Below are 17,500 nucleotides of genomic sequence, written 5' to 3' on the forward strand. Positions count from 1 at the left end.
CAGAGGTATTGTTTGAGATATTTCTCTTGTGAATCGTGCAAGTTTGAGATGTTGATGGTTTTGGATTTTAAAGCATAAAACATTGCTGTTTTGTTCTTTGAAGCACAAACCTTTGTTGTTTTGTATTTTGAGGCACAAAGCTTTGCTGTTTTGTATTTGGAAGCACAAAGCTTTGCTGTTTTGTGTGTTGAAGAACAAAGCTTTGCTGTTTTATTTGTTGAAGAACAAAGCTTAGTTATTCTGTTTGTTGAAGAACAAAACTTTGCTGTTTTGTATTTTGAAGCACAAAGCTTTGTTGTTTTGTGTTTTGAAGCACAAAACTTTGCTGTTTTGTATATTGAGCAAGAAGGCTTTGCTCTTTTGTATTTTGAAGCACAAAGCTTTGCTGATTTGTATGCTGAAGAATGAAGCTTCACTGTTTTGTGTGTAGAAGCACAAAGCATTGTTGTTTTGTATTTTGAAGCACAAAGCTTTGCTGTTTTATATGTTGAAGAACAAAGCATTGCTGTTTTGTATTTTGAAGTACAAAGCTTTGCTGTTTTGTATGCTGAAGAACGAAGCTTCACTATTTTGTATTTAGAACAAAGCTTTGCTGTTTTGTATGTTGAAGCAAAATGCTTTGCTGTTTTGTATTTTGAAGCACAAAGTTTCGCTGTTTTTGTATTTTACAGCAGAAAGCTTTGACATTTTGTATGCTGAAGTACAAAGCTTCGCTGTTTTGTATTTTGAAGCACAAAGCCCTGTTGTTTTGTATGTTGAAGCTCAAAGCATTGTTGTTTTCCATTTTGAACCTCAAAGCTTTGTTGTTTTGCATTTTGAAGCACGAAGCTTTGTTGTTTTATATGTTGAAGCTCAATGCTTTGTTGTTTTGTATATTGAAGTTCAAAGGTTTGTATTTTGTATTTTGAAGCACAAAGCGTTGATGTTTTGTATTGTGAAACTCAAAGCATTGATGATTTTGTATTTTGAAGCACAAAGTTTGCTGTTTTGTTTTTAAAAGAACAAAGCTTTTGCTTTGTACTTTAAAGCACAAAGCTTTGCTATACATAGAGCATTGGTGTTTTGTATTTAGAAGCACAAATTTGAAGTGTTGCTTTTAAAAGCACAAAGTTTTCTGTTTTGTATTTTAAAGCACAAAGCTTTGTTTTTTTTATGTTAGCATGAAGTTTTGTTTTATGCAATGTAAAGCATTGCTGTTTTGTATTTTGAAGCTCAAAGCATTGGTATTTTTGTTTTCTGAAGACCAAAGCTTTTCTGTTTTTCATTTAGAAGCAAAAAGCTTTGGTGTTTTGCATTGTGAAGCACAAAGCTTTGGTGTTTTGTATTGTGAAGTACAAAACTTTGTTGTTTTGTATTTTGAAGCACTAAGATTTGCTGATTTTGTATTTTGAAGCCCAAAGTACGTTTTGACGCACAATGCTTTGCTGTTTTATGTAAGTTGAAGTACAAAAATACAAATCAACAAAGCTTTATGCTTGAAAATACCAAGCAGCAATGCTTTGTGCTTCTAAATACAAAACAGCAACGCTTTGTGGTGTGGAATGTAAAACAGCCAAGTTTTATACTTCTAAATATAAAACATCAAACTTTGTGCTTCTAAATACAAAACAGCAAAGGTTTGGGCTTCAGAATAAAAAAACACCAACGCTTTGAGCTTCACAATACAAAACAGCAAAGCTTTAGGGTTCTAAATACGAGGCAACAAAGCTTTGTTCTTCTAAATACAAAACAGCAAAGCTTTGTGCTTATAAATACATAGCAGCAAACTTTGTGCTTCTAAATAAAAACAACAAAGCTTTGTGCTTATAAATACAAAACAGCAAACTCTGTGCTTCTATATAAAAACAACAAAGCTTTGTGCTTCTTAATACAAAACAACAAAGCCAAATTTGGGATTCAGATGCAAACAGCAAAGCTTTGTGCTTCACAATACAAAATAGCAATTCTTTGAGCTTCATAATACAAACCAGCAAACCTTATTGCTTCAAAATACAAAACAGCAATGCTTTCACAATACAAAAACACAAAGCTTTGAGATTCACAATAAAAAACAGCAATACTTTGTATACAACAAAGCTCTGTGCTTCTGAATACAAAACAGAAAACTTTTGCTTCAAAATACTAAACAGCAAAGCCTTGTGCTTCAAAATACAAAGCAGCAAACCTTTGAGCTTCAAAATACAAGACAGCAAAGCTTTGTACTTCTAAATATAAAACAGAAAGCTTTGTGCTTCAAAATACAAAACAGCAAATTTTGTGCTTCACAATACAAAACAGCAAAGTTTTGAGCTTTAAAATACAAAACAGCAAAGCTTTGTGCTTCAAAATACAAAACAGCAAAGCTTTGGGCTTCAAAACACAAAACAGCAAAGCTTTGTGCTTCTAAATACAAAACAGCAAAGCTTTCGTGCTTCAGAATACAAAACAGCAAAGCTTTGAACTTCAAAATGCAAAACAACAAAGCTTTGTGCTTCAAAATACAAAACAGCAAAGCTTTGTACTTCAAAATACAAAACAGCAAAGCTTTGAGCTTCAAAATGCATAACAGCAAAACTTTGAGCTTCAAAATACAAACAGCAAAGCTTTGCGCTTCAAAATACAAAACAGCAAAGCTTTGAGCTTCAAAATACAAAACAGCAAAGCTTTGTGCTTCAAAATACAAAACAGCAAAGCTCCGTGCTTCAAAATACAAAACAGCAAAGCTTCGTGCTTCTAAATACAAACCAGCAAACTTTCAGCTCAAGTATTTGTCATTGTTAATGTAACACTTACTAAAAGTATTGAATGTAACATCCTTCTTTCTTTCCTTCAGTATGCCTTACACTGAGGCCATCATCAATGAAGTCCTACGAAAATCATCCTTAACCAACGTCGGCGTCGCGCATTCGGCCGTGAAGGACACCACACTTTCTGGGTACAGGATTCCAAAGGTATAGATCCTAGTTCACAGGTCATGACCTAAGATAAAGATCCTAGGCCACAGATTGTGACCTCATGATGACCTAGGCCTTTACTTTGGCCCACTGGTGACGAAAATTGGGACTGAAAACTGATATTTTTTTTATTTAAAAGATTCCTGGATACAGGACTCCAAAGGTAAAGATCCTAGGTCACAGGTCATGACCCAAGCCCTACTACACTTTAGCAAGGTAATGACCTATGACCCAACTATGCGCTGGCCCACAGACGACAAAGATTTGGGCTAAATACCGATTTTATTTTTAGTTTAAGGATTCATGAAAAGCAGTACACTTTCTGTGTACAGGATTCCAAAGCTAAAGATCCTTGGTCACAGGTTATGTCCTATGAACTAAGCATATAATTTGTATTGAAAAGCAGTTTTATTTTTAGTGTAAGGAGGATTCAAAACCAGTTTTATTTTTAGTGTAAGGATTCATGAAATATACTATACTTTCTGGGTACAGGATTCCAAAAGTTCAGATCCTAGGTCACAGGTCATGACCTAAGCCCTACTACACTTTAAGACCTAAGACCTAGGCCTATATTTTGGCCCCATGGTGATGCAAACTGAGACTGAAAAGTGATTAAATTTTTAGCTTCAAGGATCCTTTTGTTGACCTTATTTCCTTCCTCAGGATACCTTAGTGACCTCAGCCTCTATGTCCATTCACCACGATGAGAGGTACTGGGAGGAGCCTCATCGTTTCCTACCTGAGAGATGGGTGTCTCCCGAAGGGAAGTTCGTTATGAAGAAGGAGGGTTTCCTGCCCTTCGGGACAGGTGAGTCAACTAACCACCAGGAACATAATTCACCACCTACCCTTCCTGTGGGATTGATCTTGGGTCTCTCAAAGAGTCTCTTTAAGATGGGATTGCTAGCTCCCATGCCCTTTTCCGTTTGGCTGTAACCTGCAGCAGTCGACTAACCATCAGGTACATAATTACCTTCCAAAGAAATGGGATAAAATCATATCCCTCCTGTTGGATTTAAATCTGGCTGCAACCCACAACAGTTGACTGACCATCTGATACATAATTACAGATAGTGGTGTTAGATAATATACATCCTGGCTACAACACACAACAGTCAATTAATCATCAGGTACATAATTTACTGCCTAGATATGAATTATATATATATTAAACACCCACGCAGACACACATATATATTTATATATTATATGTATATGTATATATATATATAAGTACTACATAATTCCTTAAAGAGGAAACTTGAAGGAATTACTCGGCCTCATCCGTGGTTGACCAATCTGTCATCATCTATTTTTGGGTCAGGCTCATCTTCCATTCCACCACTACTAATAGATGATGGTAGATTGGTTGCTGGCCCTAGGGAAAAGGCTTAACTGCTTCAACGAGCTTTTGAAACTAAGCAATCAGCTGAGGATGTTCCTCTCCCTGATACTTGTCATCCTGAACCTATTTTTACAAGATGTGGATTTTGCTCCAGGGATGTTAAGAAAATTCTGGATACTCTTGATAGCTGGGGTGGAGAAGATCCTGATGGTTTATTCCCTTTGTTTTTTTAAAAAAGTATCTTTGAGGTGAGCGCAAGCTTAGTAATACAGTGCCTGTTCCAAAGAGTGGCATATCTGCAGACTGAAGTAACTACAGGTCAATCTCTATTCTCCCTGTGCTCTCCAACGTTTCTGAAAAACCTATCTTTAAGCCACTATATAAGTATGTGGAATCTAAAGGATTGTTAGCTGATAATCAATATGCATATAGGAAGCAGTTAGGTACCTGTGATGCTCTTTCAGACTTGACATGCAGTCTGCAAGGGAACCTTGATAAGGGTTTTCATGCTGCTTTCGATTTAGTAAATCACAAGGCACTTATTTACAAACTTCAGAATCTTAAAGTGGGTGGATATGTTTTAGGATTACTGCAAGATTTCTTTACAGGTAGGCAGCAGTGAGTTGCTGTGGACGGGATCTTTAGTGAACCAAGACCTATTGTGTCTGAAGTTCCACAGGGCAGTACTCTTGGTCCACTGTTATTTTCAGAGCATACAAGTGATATGGTTGTTGGCCTGGAAAACAAGATTGTTCAGTATGCCGATGATGCAACACTTGTGGGTGTAGTAAAGTCTCCACTTATGAGAAACAAAGCTTCCCTCAGCCCCAGTCAGGACATGGACCGGATCAGAGAATGGTGTAGTTGGTGGGGTATGAGGCTGAACTCCAGTAAAATGAAAACACTATTGATTAGCAGATCTCATACAGATTTCCCACCCTATCCTCCTCTTCAGGTGAATGGAACTTTGCTGAATGGGTCTGAAGCTTTAACTATTCTAGGTGAAACTTTCGACTCACATCTTACTTTTGAGAAACACCTCATGAAAGTTTCAACAAATCCGCACTAAAGTTAGGTACTGTCAGTATGGCCTCACATATTTATAACAGTGATAAAATTATTGCAACCTGTTTTAGGTCATTTGTACTCCCTTTACTGAAATACTGTTCTCCGGTGTGGATGTCTGCTACTGCCAGAGATTTATCTCTTTTAGACAGAGCGGTTTGTCGTGGTAGCTTTCTGTTTACTAATAGTAGCAGTTACGACTTGGACCATAGACGGATGGTCTCCTGCTTGTCACTTTTTCACAAGTTGTTTTAATAGAGATCTTTCACATTCACAATTGGTTCCTGATCCCCTTTATCTGCTGAGAGCAACCAGATTTGCTGAACAGCAGCACCAATATGCATTGAATGTAATGGCAACACTGGAAACGGATTTAAAGACAACCTATCAAGAAAAATCATATACTCTAAAATAGAAAAGAAACACATAAACACAAGAAACCACATGGAAAATGAACACCTAGAAGGAGTGGCCAGCAGAGAAAGGCCAAGGTCATGAGGGCAGGGCCACACAGGAGAAGAAGGATAATAACAGGAATAAGGACTGTAATCCACGCTGATATAAATACAGCTGGACTATGTGTCTGGTCATTCTACGGATACTTGACAATGAGGACTGTTAGTCCTGGAAAGTTTGTAACTTTTTTTTTAATAAATATCTGTGCTAGATACCATCCAGTTTCAATGAGGTCCTGTTAGTAATATACATACACACACACACACACACACACACACACACACATATATATATATATATATATATATATATATATATATATATATATATATATATATATATATACTGTATATATGGGCATATTTTCTTCCTTACAAAATTCCTTTTGAAATCAGTGGCGTTATCTTCAGCTACGATCTTCTTATCAGACTCTCAATCTCTATACTTCATCTTTTTCTCTACTGGTAAGCTTCTTCGGAATAAGGAGAATTCATTCGGGGTTCTTTCATTTAATTTTTCTTTTTACTAGTCGACGGACCGCTTCGTTGCCTCTCAAGGGCAACTTCCTCAGGACTTAATTGCAAACCTACATAAACGTTTTTAATGCTGTTCAAATGTCATACATTATAGGGGTGCTGAACTTCTATTGGTCGAATTTCATACATGACATCATAGGGGTGCTGAACTTCTATTGGTCGAATTTCACACAAGACATCATAGGGGTGCTGAACTTCTATTGGTCGAATTTCATACATGACATCATAGGGGTGCTGAACTTCTATTGGTCGAATTTCATACATGACGTCATAGGGGTGCTGAACTTCTATTGGTCGAAGTATATCTTAGTTTAACCAGACCACTGAGCTGATTAACAGCTCTCCTAGGGCTGGCCCGAAGGATTAGATTTATTTTTACTTGGCTAAGAACCAATTGGTTACCTAGCAACGGGACCTAAAGCTTATTGTGGAATCCGAACCACATTATAGCGAGAAATGAATTTCTATCACCAGAAACAAATTCCTCTTGTTCTTCACTGGCCGGTCGGAGATTCGAACTCGCGACCAACAGAGTGGTAGCTTAGAACGGAACCCGCTCACCCAGCGGGGATTTACTGGTCGAATTTCATACATGACACCATAGGGGTGCTGAACTTCTATTGGTTGAATTTCATACATGACGTCATTGGGTGCTGAATTTCTATAAGGCGGCGGTTTCATTCTCTTGCTGGGTGTCTGTTAGGGTGCGCCCCGAGAGTGTAGGCAAGGGCATGGTTCCCGTCTCTGGCTGATAGTTTTGATTTGTTGCGTTGTCAGTAATAGTGACCAGGGCCGTTTTGTCGCCCGTGCTTCCTCCGGGTTCTCACAAATGTCTTGTGCTTTCCTTGAACAAGGGAGGATGAAGTGCGTGTTCCTATGTATATTTAAGGCAGGCCGTTGCTGATTTATACTCACATCTTCTGCTATTTGGAGTCTGTGGAACTGGGCTTCTTTAGGCACAACCTCCGTACTTTCTAATAATTCTTTTAGCGTGGCTTCCATTCGTGGTCGTCTGTGCAATGAAATATTGCCCCTTGGTTGCGGTGGGCTTGCAATCACTGACGTAGTGGTGGTAGTGCGACCTATGTAGTAATTGCTGAGGGTTCATGTCCCTTCGTATAATACGTTGGTCGACTCCCATGCCTCTCCCAGGGGCCTTGCTATTTCTCACTGCGAGTGTCCTTGTTACGTTCGGACGGCAGTAAACATGCAAGGAAATCTTTTCGTCAGGATTCGTAGGTATCGTACCGCTGTCAACTATTCTCTTCGTGGCCTTGACCTCATCCTTGAACTGGCTGTGATATGAGGCCTTGTAATATAGTATGGTGTATGTATGTATATATATATATATATATATATATATATATATATATATATATATATATATATATATATATATATATATATATATAAATTATATATACTATGTATAAATATATAAATTATATATATATATAAATATATATATATAAAAATATACATATATATATATATATATATATATATATATATATATATATATATATATATATATATATATATATATATATATATATATATATATTCAAACTGTCTGCAACCCACAATGTTGACTAACCATCAGATAAATTATTAACTTCTGGGAAATGTGGCCAAAACATTTCCACCCTAACTGCAACTCCAAATAGTTAACTAACCACCAGATATGTAACTCACTCCTAACTGCAACTCCCAATAGTTAACTAACCACCAGAAATGTAACTCACACCTTAGGAAATATGGCCAAATCAAACCCCGCCCATGGGATGGAACCTGGGCTACTCAACAAGACAAAGAGGATGGGATCACGAACCCTCACGCTCTTTGCTATATGGCTGCAACCAACAACAGCTGATTATCCATCATATACTTTTAATAATTTAGTTAAATCAAACCCTTCCCCTAAGATCGAACCCAGGGCCCTCAAGTATTTTTCTTACAACAAAAACAAAATTATCTTCTTATGATAATTATGTTAAAACAAAATTATGTTCCTAATGACAAAAAATTATTTTCTTAGAACAATTATTTTCTTAAAAACAAAATTGTTTTATTAAAAGAATTATTTTCTTAAAGAAAAATATTTTCATAAAAATCAAACTATTTTTTAAAAATATTCTTAACGACAAAACTTTTTTCTTAAGATAATTATTTTCTTAAACAAAATTAATTTAAAATAATTTTTTTAAGCAAAACTGTTTTCTTAACATAATTACTTTCCTAAAACAGAAAAAATTAATTTGTTAAAATAATTATTTTCCTTAAACAAAATTTTCTTAAAATAATCATTTTCTTAAAAACAAAAACAAAATTATTTCCTTAAAATATTTCAAAAACAAAATTGTTTTCATATATTTTCTTAAAATATTTACTTTTTAAATAATTATTTTCATTAAACCAAAATTATTGTCTTAAAAAATATTTTCTTAAAATAATCATTTTCTTAAAAAGAAAAAATATTTTCTTAAAATATTCTTAAAAACAAATATTTTTTTAAAACAATAATTTTCTTAAAAAACAAAATAATCCATCACACACCGTAATATAATCTAGTCAAATCACGCCTTTCCCATGGGATCGAACCCAGGCAAAAGGGCGTGCATAGGGGAGAGTCTCGCCCGGACGGAGATCTTCATCTTCACGGCGTCCATCTTCCAGAGGTTCGAGGTCTCCGCCCCCCGCGGCCTCCAGATAGACCTCCTGCCCCGCCAGGAGACGATGCTGTTCCACGAAGTCAAGAAACAGGGCGTCGTTTTCACCCAGAGGGCGTCATAGGTCACGTGACCCCTCCTTCCGGAGGTCAAGATCTCCGCTCTCTGAAAAAGGTCACCAACTGTCCTTCTGTCCCTCAGGGAAGGATTTGGATTTTATGTCCCTGAAATTATTTTATTATTATTATTATTATTATTATTATTATTATTATTATTATTATTATTATTATTATTTTTTAGTTTTCTTTTTAAGTCAATACTTATTTTCAGGTAACAATTTTTTTCGTTTTTTAGTTAGATAATAATTGTTTAAAGAAAATAATTTTGTTTTTAAAAAACAGATCTTATTTTTTTCATTTTGTTTTAAGTCAATAGTTATTTTGAGAAAATAATTTTTTTCAGTTTTCAGGAAGGTAATTGCTTACAGAAAATAGTTTTCTTTTCGTTTTAAGGAAATGATTTTAAGAAAATAATAATTTTAGGAAAATGATTATGTTTTTAAGAGAAAATCTTGTTTTAAAGAAAATAATTGTTTTCAAGAAAGTAATTATTTTAAGAAACTAATTATTTAAAAAAAACTTGTTTTTCAAATAATTAAGATAAATGTGTTTTACTAATTATTTTAAGCAAAATATTTTGTTTTTGTTATTAAAGATAATTTTAAGAAAATAATTTTGTGTTTGTTTAAGAAATCTTTAAGAAAAATATTTTTAAGAAAGTAATTTTTATTGAAAATAATTATTTTAAGAAAATAGTTTTGTTAGTTTTTAAATTAATTACTTTAAGAAAACGATTTTTCTAAAGAAATTAATTGTTTAAGGAAAATTTTTTATATTTTTTATAAGAAAATAATCTTAAGAAAACATTATTTTAAGAAAATAATTGTCTCTTTGCTTAAAGAAAATTTTCATTTTTTGCAGATTCTCTTTAAGTTATTTTCATTGGTCTCTCAAGAATTGTGGTTTTAGATTAATTATTATAGTTAGAAAATAATTCTTGTCATTTTCTATTTGCACCTCAAAACAAGTAAAAAATGCGCTGAACAAACTTTGGCACAATCGAGTTTTCTGTACGGCTGCTACAGCATATAATCAAGGCCACCGAAAATAGATCTATCTTTCAGTGGTTCGGTTTAATGCTGCAGAGCCACGGCCCATGAAACTTTAACCACGGCCTGGTGGTGGCCTGGCCTATATCGTTGCCAGAAGCACGATTATGACTAAATTTAACCTTAAATAAGATAAAAACTACTAAGGCTAGAGGGCTGCAATTTGGTATGTTTGATAATTGGAAAGTGGATGATCAACATACCAATTTGCAGCCCTCTAGCCTCAGTAGTTTGTAAGGTCTGAGGACGGACAGAAAAAGTGCGGACAGGCTAAAGTTCGGACGGACAGACAAAGCCAGCACAATAGTTTTCTTTTGCAGAAAACTAAAAGGAAGCTTTACCAGAACTTTATTAAATGAAAAAATATATATTGATTTTGGTCTGTCGTATCATGCCCTTTTTTTCTCCAACAATTAATTTTTGTTTATTTCGACCAAAAGTAATTTCGTCCTCACTGCTCATGTCTTAAGCTATCTTTTTTGTTTGTTTAAATAAATCTTGTTTGTTGCAAATACTTGAACGTCACTTTTTTTATCTTTTATTATAGAAAATATACAATATTTTACAGTTTTAACAGTATTACAAGCAGAATTTTATCAAAGTTGACTTAAATTTACCAAAAAATTTACAATATATTTTTATCTTACCGTTTGGGTTGATAAAAAATTTTTAATGTGTACATTTTACAAATAATCTAGGTATTACAATGTTAATATTTTTCTGTAGTTACCCATATAAGATTTTATCAGTATATATCTATTCTTTATTATCCTTGATTTTATATAAATCGTCTAATATCATCGTTTCCATCTTTTATTCCTGCTTTGTGGGCTAACCAAATCCCAGCAACATAGTCACAAATCAAAATTACAGTATTGTTCCTGTCCTACTTTAACACAAAAGAGAGACATACACAAGTAATTCTGACACGTCTCCTAAGGAAGCTCCTGAATGCTCTGAATGTAATGATAACAATCAAACATTTACTAGGTTACTGTCCAAAGTATGACCAGCAGTGAACATCAAGTTCTGGAAATGAACCGATCAGTGAAATTTTTTCAGAAACTTCAACATTTGAAATGAAAGCAATTCTAAAGGTTTTGGAAAATTGTGAATTGAATTAACATAATGTAAATAAAAAAAGTACAAATATAAACAAATCTTTCGTGGCAGCCCTGTGATCTGGTAAATCTATTTTGATAACAATAATAACACAAACAATATTAGGGACATCTATTGAAGTTTAGTATAATATCATTATACTTCAGAAGATGAACCTTATTCATACGAAACAAGCCGAAAGGGGCCAATGACTTAAAATTCAAACTTCAAAAGAATATGGTGCAGTTGTTTATCAGTAAATTACTATGATATGTCCGTTATAATATCCTGGGAAACTTAACTCGTCACTAGATAGACAGACATACAGACAGATGAATCGATAAGTAAGATTGTTTCTATGTCAAAATATGGAAAATAGAGGTTTTATGAAGCAAACGTCATGCCTGACTAATTCTGGTTGACTCTGATTGGTATTAAATAAATGAAACTACAAATAATAGTATCAGTTAATATATATATATATATATATATATATATATATATATATATATATATATATATATATATATATATATATATATATATATATATATATTATATATATATATATATATATATATATATATATATATATATATATATATATATATATATATATATATATATATATATATATATATATATATATATATATATATATATATATATATATATATATATATATATATATATATATATATATATATATATATATATATATATATATATATATATATATATATATATATATATATATATATATATTATATATATATATATATATATATATATATATATATATATATATATATATATATATATATATATATATATATATATATATATATATATATATATATATATATGACCCCGACCTCTCGTCGGGTTGACTTACACTGGTCCGGCTGCAGTACTGTGGGACATGCTTAAATAAGACACAGGGTGTAAATTTAACAATGATCTGTATTATCTAAAATTTACACAAGGGCCCAGGTATCTAAGCAAACTAAAATTTACCGTAAAACCGAGAGAGAGAGGCTGAGGGGGAACCCGGCGGATGCAGCGAGGGAAAGTACGTCTTTCCCCTAAACGCGACAAAAACGCTCTGCCCAAAGGGACGCCTTCTTTGGGCATCTTCCTCCCACCTTGTCATACCTCACAACCCCCGATTTCTTCTCTACTGGACACGATTGGCTCTGGCACTTCTCCTTAGGCCTATCAGCCAATCGGTGCCAGGTAAGGTGACGCTAAATCCCAACGAACTTTTTGGGGGGTTTCTGGGGGGAGGAAGGTTTCCTCAGTCTGAGAGAAGATGACCGTTGACCCGTCCTGTAATGGCGTCCTACGATTGCATTAGGATCCCGGGGAAGTTCCACGAGGACTGAGAAGGGCTTAGCACTCCCCTCCCAAGTCCTTTGCGTCCCCGCAAAGATGCGTCTACCCCTCCACACCCGGATCCCGCCACGAGCCTCGTCCCTCACGATTTCTGACTTAACTAATTAAAATTACCTAACTATCTCTAAAGGGGGCCAGCTGACGCGTGTACAAACCAAAATTACAAGTGAATGGAACACGTCTTACAACCAACACAAAAAAAATTGTATATTATTTTTATCTTTTACTTACTCATTCATTTATTTATGTATTTGTTTATCATTTTATTTTCTTTTTCTACGAAATCCCCCAACAAACCTTACCCTTTTCTGGAAACAGATCAATACCCAAAAATAATAAAAGTTTTAAAAGATCAAGTCCTGCACTATCTCAACATAAAAAAATGGTGGTCATCACATTTTTAATCACATCGCATCCCGCGAATGTACAAAGTTTTCCTGAAAGAAGTGAACACCACAAAACAATAATCTGGCAATTTAGACACAACAACATAATAAAAAGCAATTAAATTTTTACCAAAGCAAAAGAAAAAACATAATTTCATGGCAACAGTTTACCTTTAAGACAACTACACAAACGATAATAACAAAAAAAGAAATCTTACAGAAAGTGCAACACTTAGGTTGGTATATTATTAAACATAAAATAAGGAACAACAACAACAAAAAAAAAATAAAAGCATAACAAGGAACGTTGCAACAACGAAATTAATACAACCATGATAAAAAAAATTAGACACTGAAATGTGACACAGAAAATGATGTTGACACTCAAAATAATTGGAAAATCAAAAACATAAAACAAGAACATCATAACATTAAACGTATATCGTATATCTCTGATTCCAAGGTAAGGACATGGGACGACAATTACAAATTTTGATCACTGACCCTTCTCATTCACTTTGCAATAGCATTCACCTTTGACACGGACTCGTGAGCACGCGCCTGCTCGGTCAGTGTGGCCCCACCTGCGCGCTTGTGGGTTCCACTGGCTCTTCTCCCAAATACCCAGCCAGTCCAGGGTAGGGAGGTACCGGTTGGTTGGTGTGGAACACTAGGCTGTCCTCAAGCACCGCACGCAGGTGTGACAGGTGTTGCTCGCTCACGGCCCCGGTGCGGATGTGCTGAATGACCGCAGTGGTGTGTTTGATCTCTTTCACACGATATGGTCCCATATAGGCCGGTTCGAGCTTGTGCTTCGGCAGTTGCTGTCTCCTCAGGTAGATTCTATCCCCTACTTGGATTGGGGAATCATGTGTGCGGAAGCATTTATCGTACCGCACCCGATACTTTTCATTGGCCCTCAACAGCAGTCGCTGGGTGGTTTGGAACACTCGTCGGGTCATGTTACACAACCAAACCCAGTACTGTTCTACTGTATAGAGTGGGATCTGTTGGGGGTCCAAGACCATCGAGTACGGTAATCGAATATCCTGCCCGAACATCAGGAAGTAAGGGGTGTCCCTAATCGAGCTGTTATAAGCGGTGTTAATAGCCAGCTCAGCCGTCGGCAACAGGGACGGCCACGAAGTCGGGTGATCCTCAATTAGATATCTTAAGATATTGATCACTTCACGATTATGGGACTCAACTAGCCCATTGGCTGACGGCCGATAAGCCGCAATGGTGACATGCCTTATCTGCATTAAAGTCGTAAACTCACGGATCACTTCATTGATGAATTCGCGTCCATTGTCACTGACCAACATCCTGGGACACCTGAACCGACACACGAGGGAACATAACGCCTTGGCCACTTCACCTGCCGTCTTATTTTCCATCGCACACACGTGTGAAACGTGTGAACGCATCCACGAACACACAAATGTATTTGGGTTGCCCTTGCACAGAAGGCAATGGTCCAACCACATCCATATGCACTCTATCCCACTTCACAGGTACCACAGGCCACAATCAGGCCTTCGGGACCACATGTCTGTGACTTTTCATTGTATTACACACATGACAACTTCTTACAAATCTAGTTACGTCCTTTCGCATGCTAACCCAAAAGAAGTGTTCACGGGCTCTTCTAAGGGATCTCTCTATACCTACATGCCCAGCATAAGGGCTTACATGGATCATGTGCATGGCTCTCTCTATTAAAGCTCGAGGAAGTACGACTCGGCCTCGGATATCACCGGGCCTTTTCTCATATCTGCAAAACAAGATGTCCCCTTCAATGAAGAACACATCCTTCCGCAAATGCACAGAACTCAGGAATTCGCTGCTCTCACCTCTCACACAGGCCTTGATTTGATTAATCCAGGCTTCAGAACCCTGACTCTCATCAAGCTCTCGCACACTCCACCCACAAAAATCAACCACACTTTCATTCTCTGGGCATTTACTCTGAACTCCCCCAGTCGGAGTTCCACCTGTATTCATCCTGCTGTCACCCCGGCCACTCCCACTCATCTGTGAGTGCCCACGAGATTCCCGTTCTCTATGCTCCGCGCTCCCATCCGATTGACTGTCACTGTTAGCATTTGTCGTAACGCTGCTGGCACCAGTGCCGGCATCGCCGGTGCCACCCACGTTATGAGGTTTCTTTTGTTGTTCTTCCTTGCGCTTTGCAGCGCGTGTTGTTACTCCTATGACATTCCTGGAGAGAGCATCCGCCACCCTATTACTTTTGCCTGGAATATGCTCTATTTTTAGGATATCAAACTCTAAAATTCGCTCGATCCAACGAGCTTGGCGATTAGAAATTTCGCTCTTATTAAATAGGTGCGTTAGCGGTCTGTGATCTGTGAAAATCTTTACTTTATGTCCCAGTAAGAAATAGCGGTGTCTCTCCAGCAACCACAGGACTGCCAAAGCCTCTCGATCGAAAGTACTATAATTTCTCTCTGCCCCTTTTTATGCTCGTGATGCAAAACAAACTGGTCTCTCATTACCTTCATCGTCTATTTGAGATATTACTCCTCCGATCGCGATATCACTCGCATCTGTAGTCACAATAAATGGACGATTGAACCTCGGATAAGCCAAGAGTTCGTCGCTCACAAGGGCATCTTTTAATTTCTGAAAAGCATCTTGTTCCTTCTCACCCCACTGGAAATCAGGTCGCTTCCTTAATGCATCTAACGGTCTCGCTATCTGGCCAAAGTTCTTAATGAATTTACGGTAATATCCCGCGAGTCCGAGGAAGCTGGCTACATCCTTCGCATGTTTAGGCTGTGGAAATTCTTTAATTGCTAAAACCTTATCGGCACAAGGCTTAAGGCCTTCTGAAGTTATGATGTGCCCAAGAAATTCCACTTCGGCCTGAAAAAATTGGCATTTATCTAGGTTAATTTTCATGCCATGACGCCTTAACGCTTCTAAAACCTCTAACAAGTTAGCCATGTGCTCCTCTACTGTGGCACCGATTACAATGATATCGTCCAGGTATACAAAAAACCCACGGCCTAATATGGAAGCTAAAACTGACATCATTACTCGAGAAAAATGGGCCGGAGCATTCTTTAATCCAAAGGGAAGGAAATTATATTCAAATAGCCGATTATTCGCTATAAAGGCCGTTTTCTCTTTACTCGTCATCTAAAGGAATCTGATGGTAGCCCGACTTGAGATCCAGCGTGGTGAAAAATTTACTCTCCCTTACTTTAAGCAAAAAGTTCCTCGATCGAGGGCAACGGATAAGCATTATCTTTCGCCATTCAGTCAATCAATCACACAACCTGAGAGAGCCATCTTTCTTCTTAACTAAAACGATTGGGGAAGCCCAAGGAGATTCGCTTTCTTGAATAATACCCTGATTTTGCAACTGATTGATTGTTTCATCGATTACTTGTTCATGACATGCAGGAGTTCTATAAGGCTTTGTGCGAATGGGGGATGATCTCCCGTCTCTATTCTAAAGGGTAACTTATCAATTCTCCCGGGGGCTCGTCTCCCAGTTGCAATCACATCTTGGTATTCCCCAATTATGTCTCCTACACGTCTCGGTAATTTAAAGGTGTTGCTTTGGTAGCTGTTTGCAGTAGCCTTCTAAGCCGTGGTTCACTTCGCGACCTTGACTCTGTGTAGTCAGGGCCAACACTGCGTTATCAGCTGTTACAAGGGTGCATACTTCTAAATCACAAAGAGACTCACTACTTAATTCTAACCTACTACTATTTACATTGATAAAAGGTACATTCGCTTCCGTCGACGATGGTAGCGACTCCTGGCAGCACGAAGTCTGCCCACTTTTATGGGGATTAATATATACGAGTGTACCTTCTTCTAACTTTCGTGCTGGGATGACAGGAAGGGAATAGAGATGGGAGGGAGGAATAACCTCCCCCAGGTACCACTCCTGTGTCCCCTTTAAATGCCCAGGCCACCTTGACACACCGTCTCCTCTCACCCAAGACGGAAAGTTTTTGGTACTGCCCGGTTCCCACTGGCATCGACACTTCCACTCCCCCTCCGTCGATCCCATAGAGAGCCACCTTGTGCTCTCGCACGAAGCCAATTCCCAGAATAACGGGAATTCCTTCCATGTGAGTCGTCGGTACAACATGGAATTTGTGAGTCAAGACTCTGCCACCTAGGGAAATCTGCTGGTTGACAATGCGTCGGATCCTTATCTGATGGCCACTCGCAGTGTTCAACAACAGACATCCCTTCGACGCCATAATAGCGCCCATCACTAAACGTTCCTCGATCAGGGGCACGCAAGCTCCGCTGTCCAACAATGCATGGTATGTCCCCGTTCCAATCCCCACTTCAAGAACAGGAACTGAATCTCCAATCTCGAGAGAGGGAGACGGGGTGGAGGACGTTTGCTCTGTTCCCTCCACAGGTACACACACCCCCTGGGCAGAGGGAGCTCTCACT

At 37.1% G+C, this 17,500-nt stretch overlaps 1 protein-coding gene and 1 long non-coding RNA gene across 3 annotated transcripts in view; one reads left to right on the forward strand and one right to left on the reverse strand.

Annotated features, from left to right (window-relative positions):
* The window catches only part of LOC136854457 (cytochrome P450 2L1-like), a 30,954-nt gene extending 21,826 nt beyond the window's left edge, over window positions 1–9,128 (forward strand). For both annotated transcript variants that reach the window (XM_067130750.1, XM_067130755.1), the window contains 4 exons: window positions 1–5; window positions 2,813–2,930; window positions 3,597–3,741; window positions 8,941–9,128. The exon at window positions 1–5 is cut by the window's left edge and continues 176 nt beyond it. In XM_067130750.1, the coding sequence (XP_066986851.1) occupies window positions 1–5; window positions 2,813–2,930; window positions 3,597–3,741; window positions 8,941–9,128 (456 nt within the window). The remainder of the gene's footprint in view (window positions 6–2,812; window positions 2,931–3,596; window positions 3,742–8,940) is intronic.
* Window positions 1–17,500, reverse strand: part of LOC136854468 (uncharacterized) — a 108,412-nt gene that overhangs the window by 16,931 nt on the left and 73,981 nt on the right. Inside the window, exon 2 of the long non-coding RNA XR_010857703.1 lies at window positions 8,892–9,228. This is a non-coding gene — a long non-coding RNA (uncharacterized lncRNA). The remainder of the gene's footprint in view (window positions 1–8,891; window positions 9,229–17,500) is intronic.

This window comes from Macrobrachium rosenbergii, chromosome 3 (assembly GCF_040412425.1).
Source record: "Macrobrachium rosenbergii isolate ZJJX-2024 chromosome 3, ASM4041242v1, whole genome shotgun sequence".
Classification (NCBI taxonomy): domain Eukaryota; kingdom Metazoa; phylum Arthropoda; class Malacostraca; order Decapoda; family Palaemonidae; genus Macrobrachium; species Macrobrachium rosenbergii.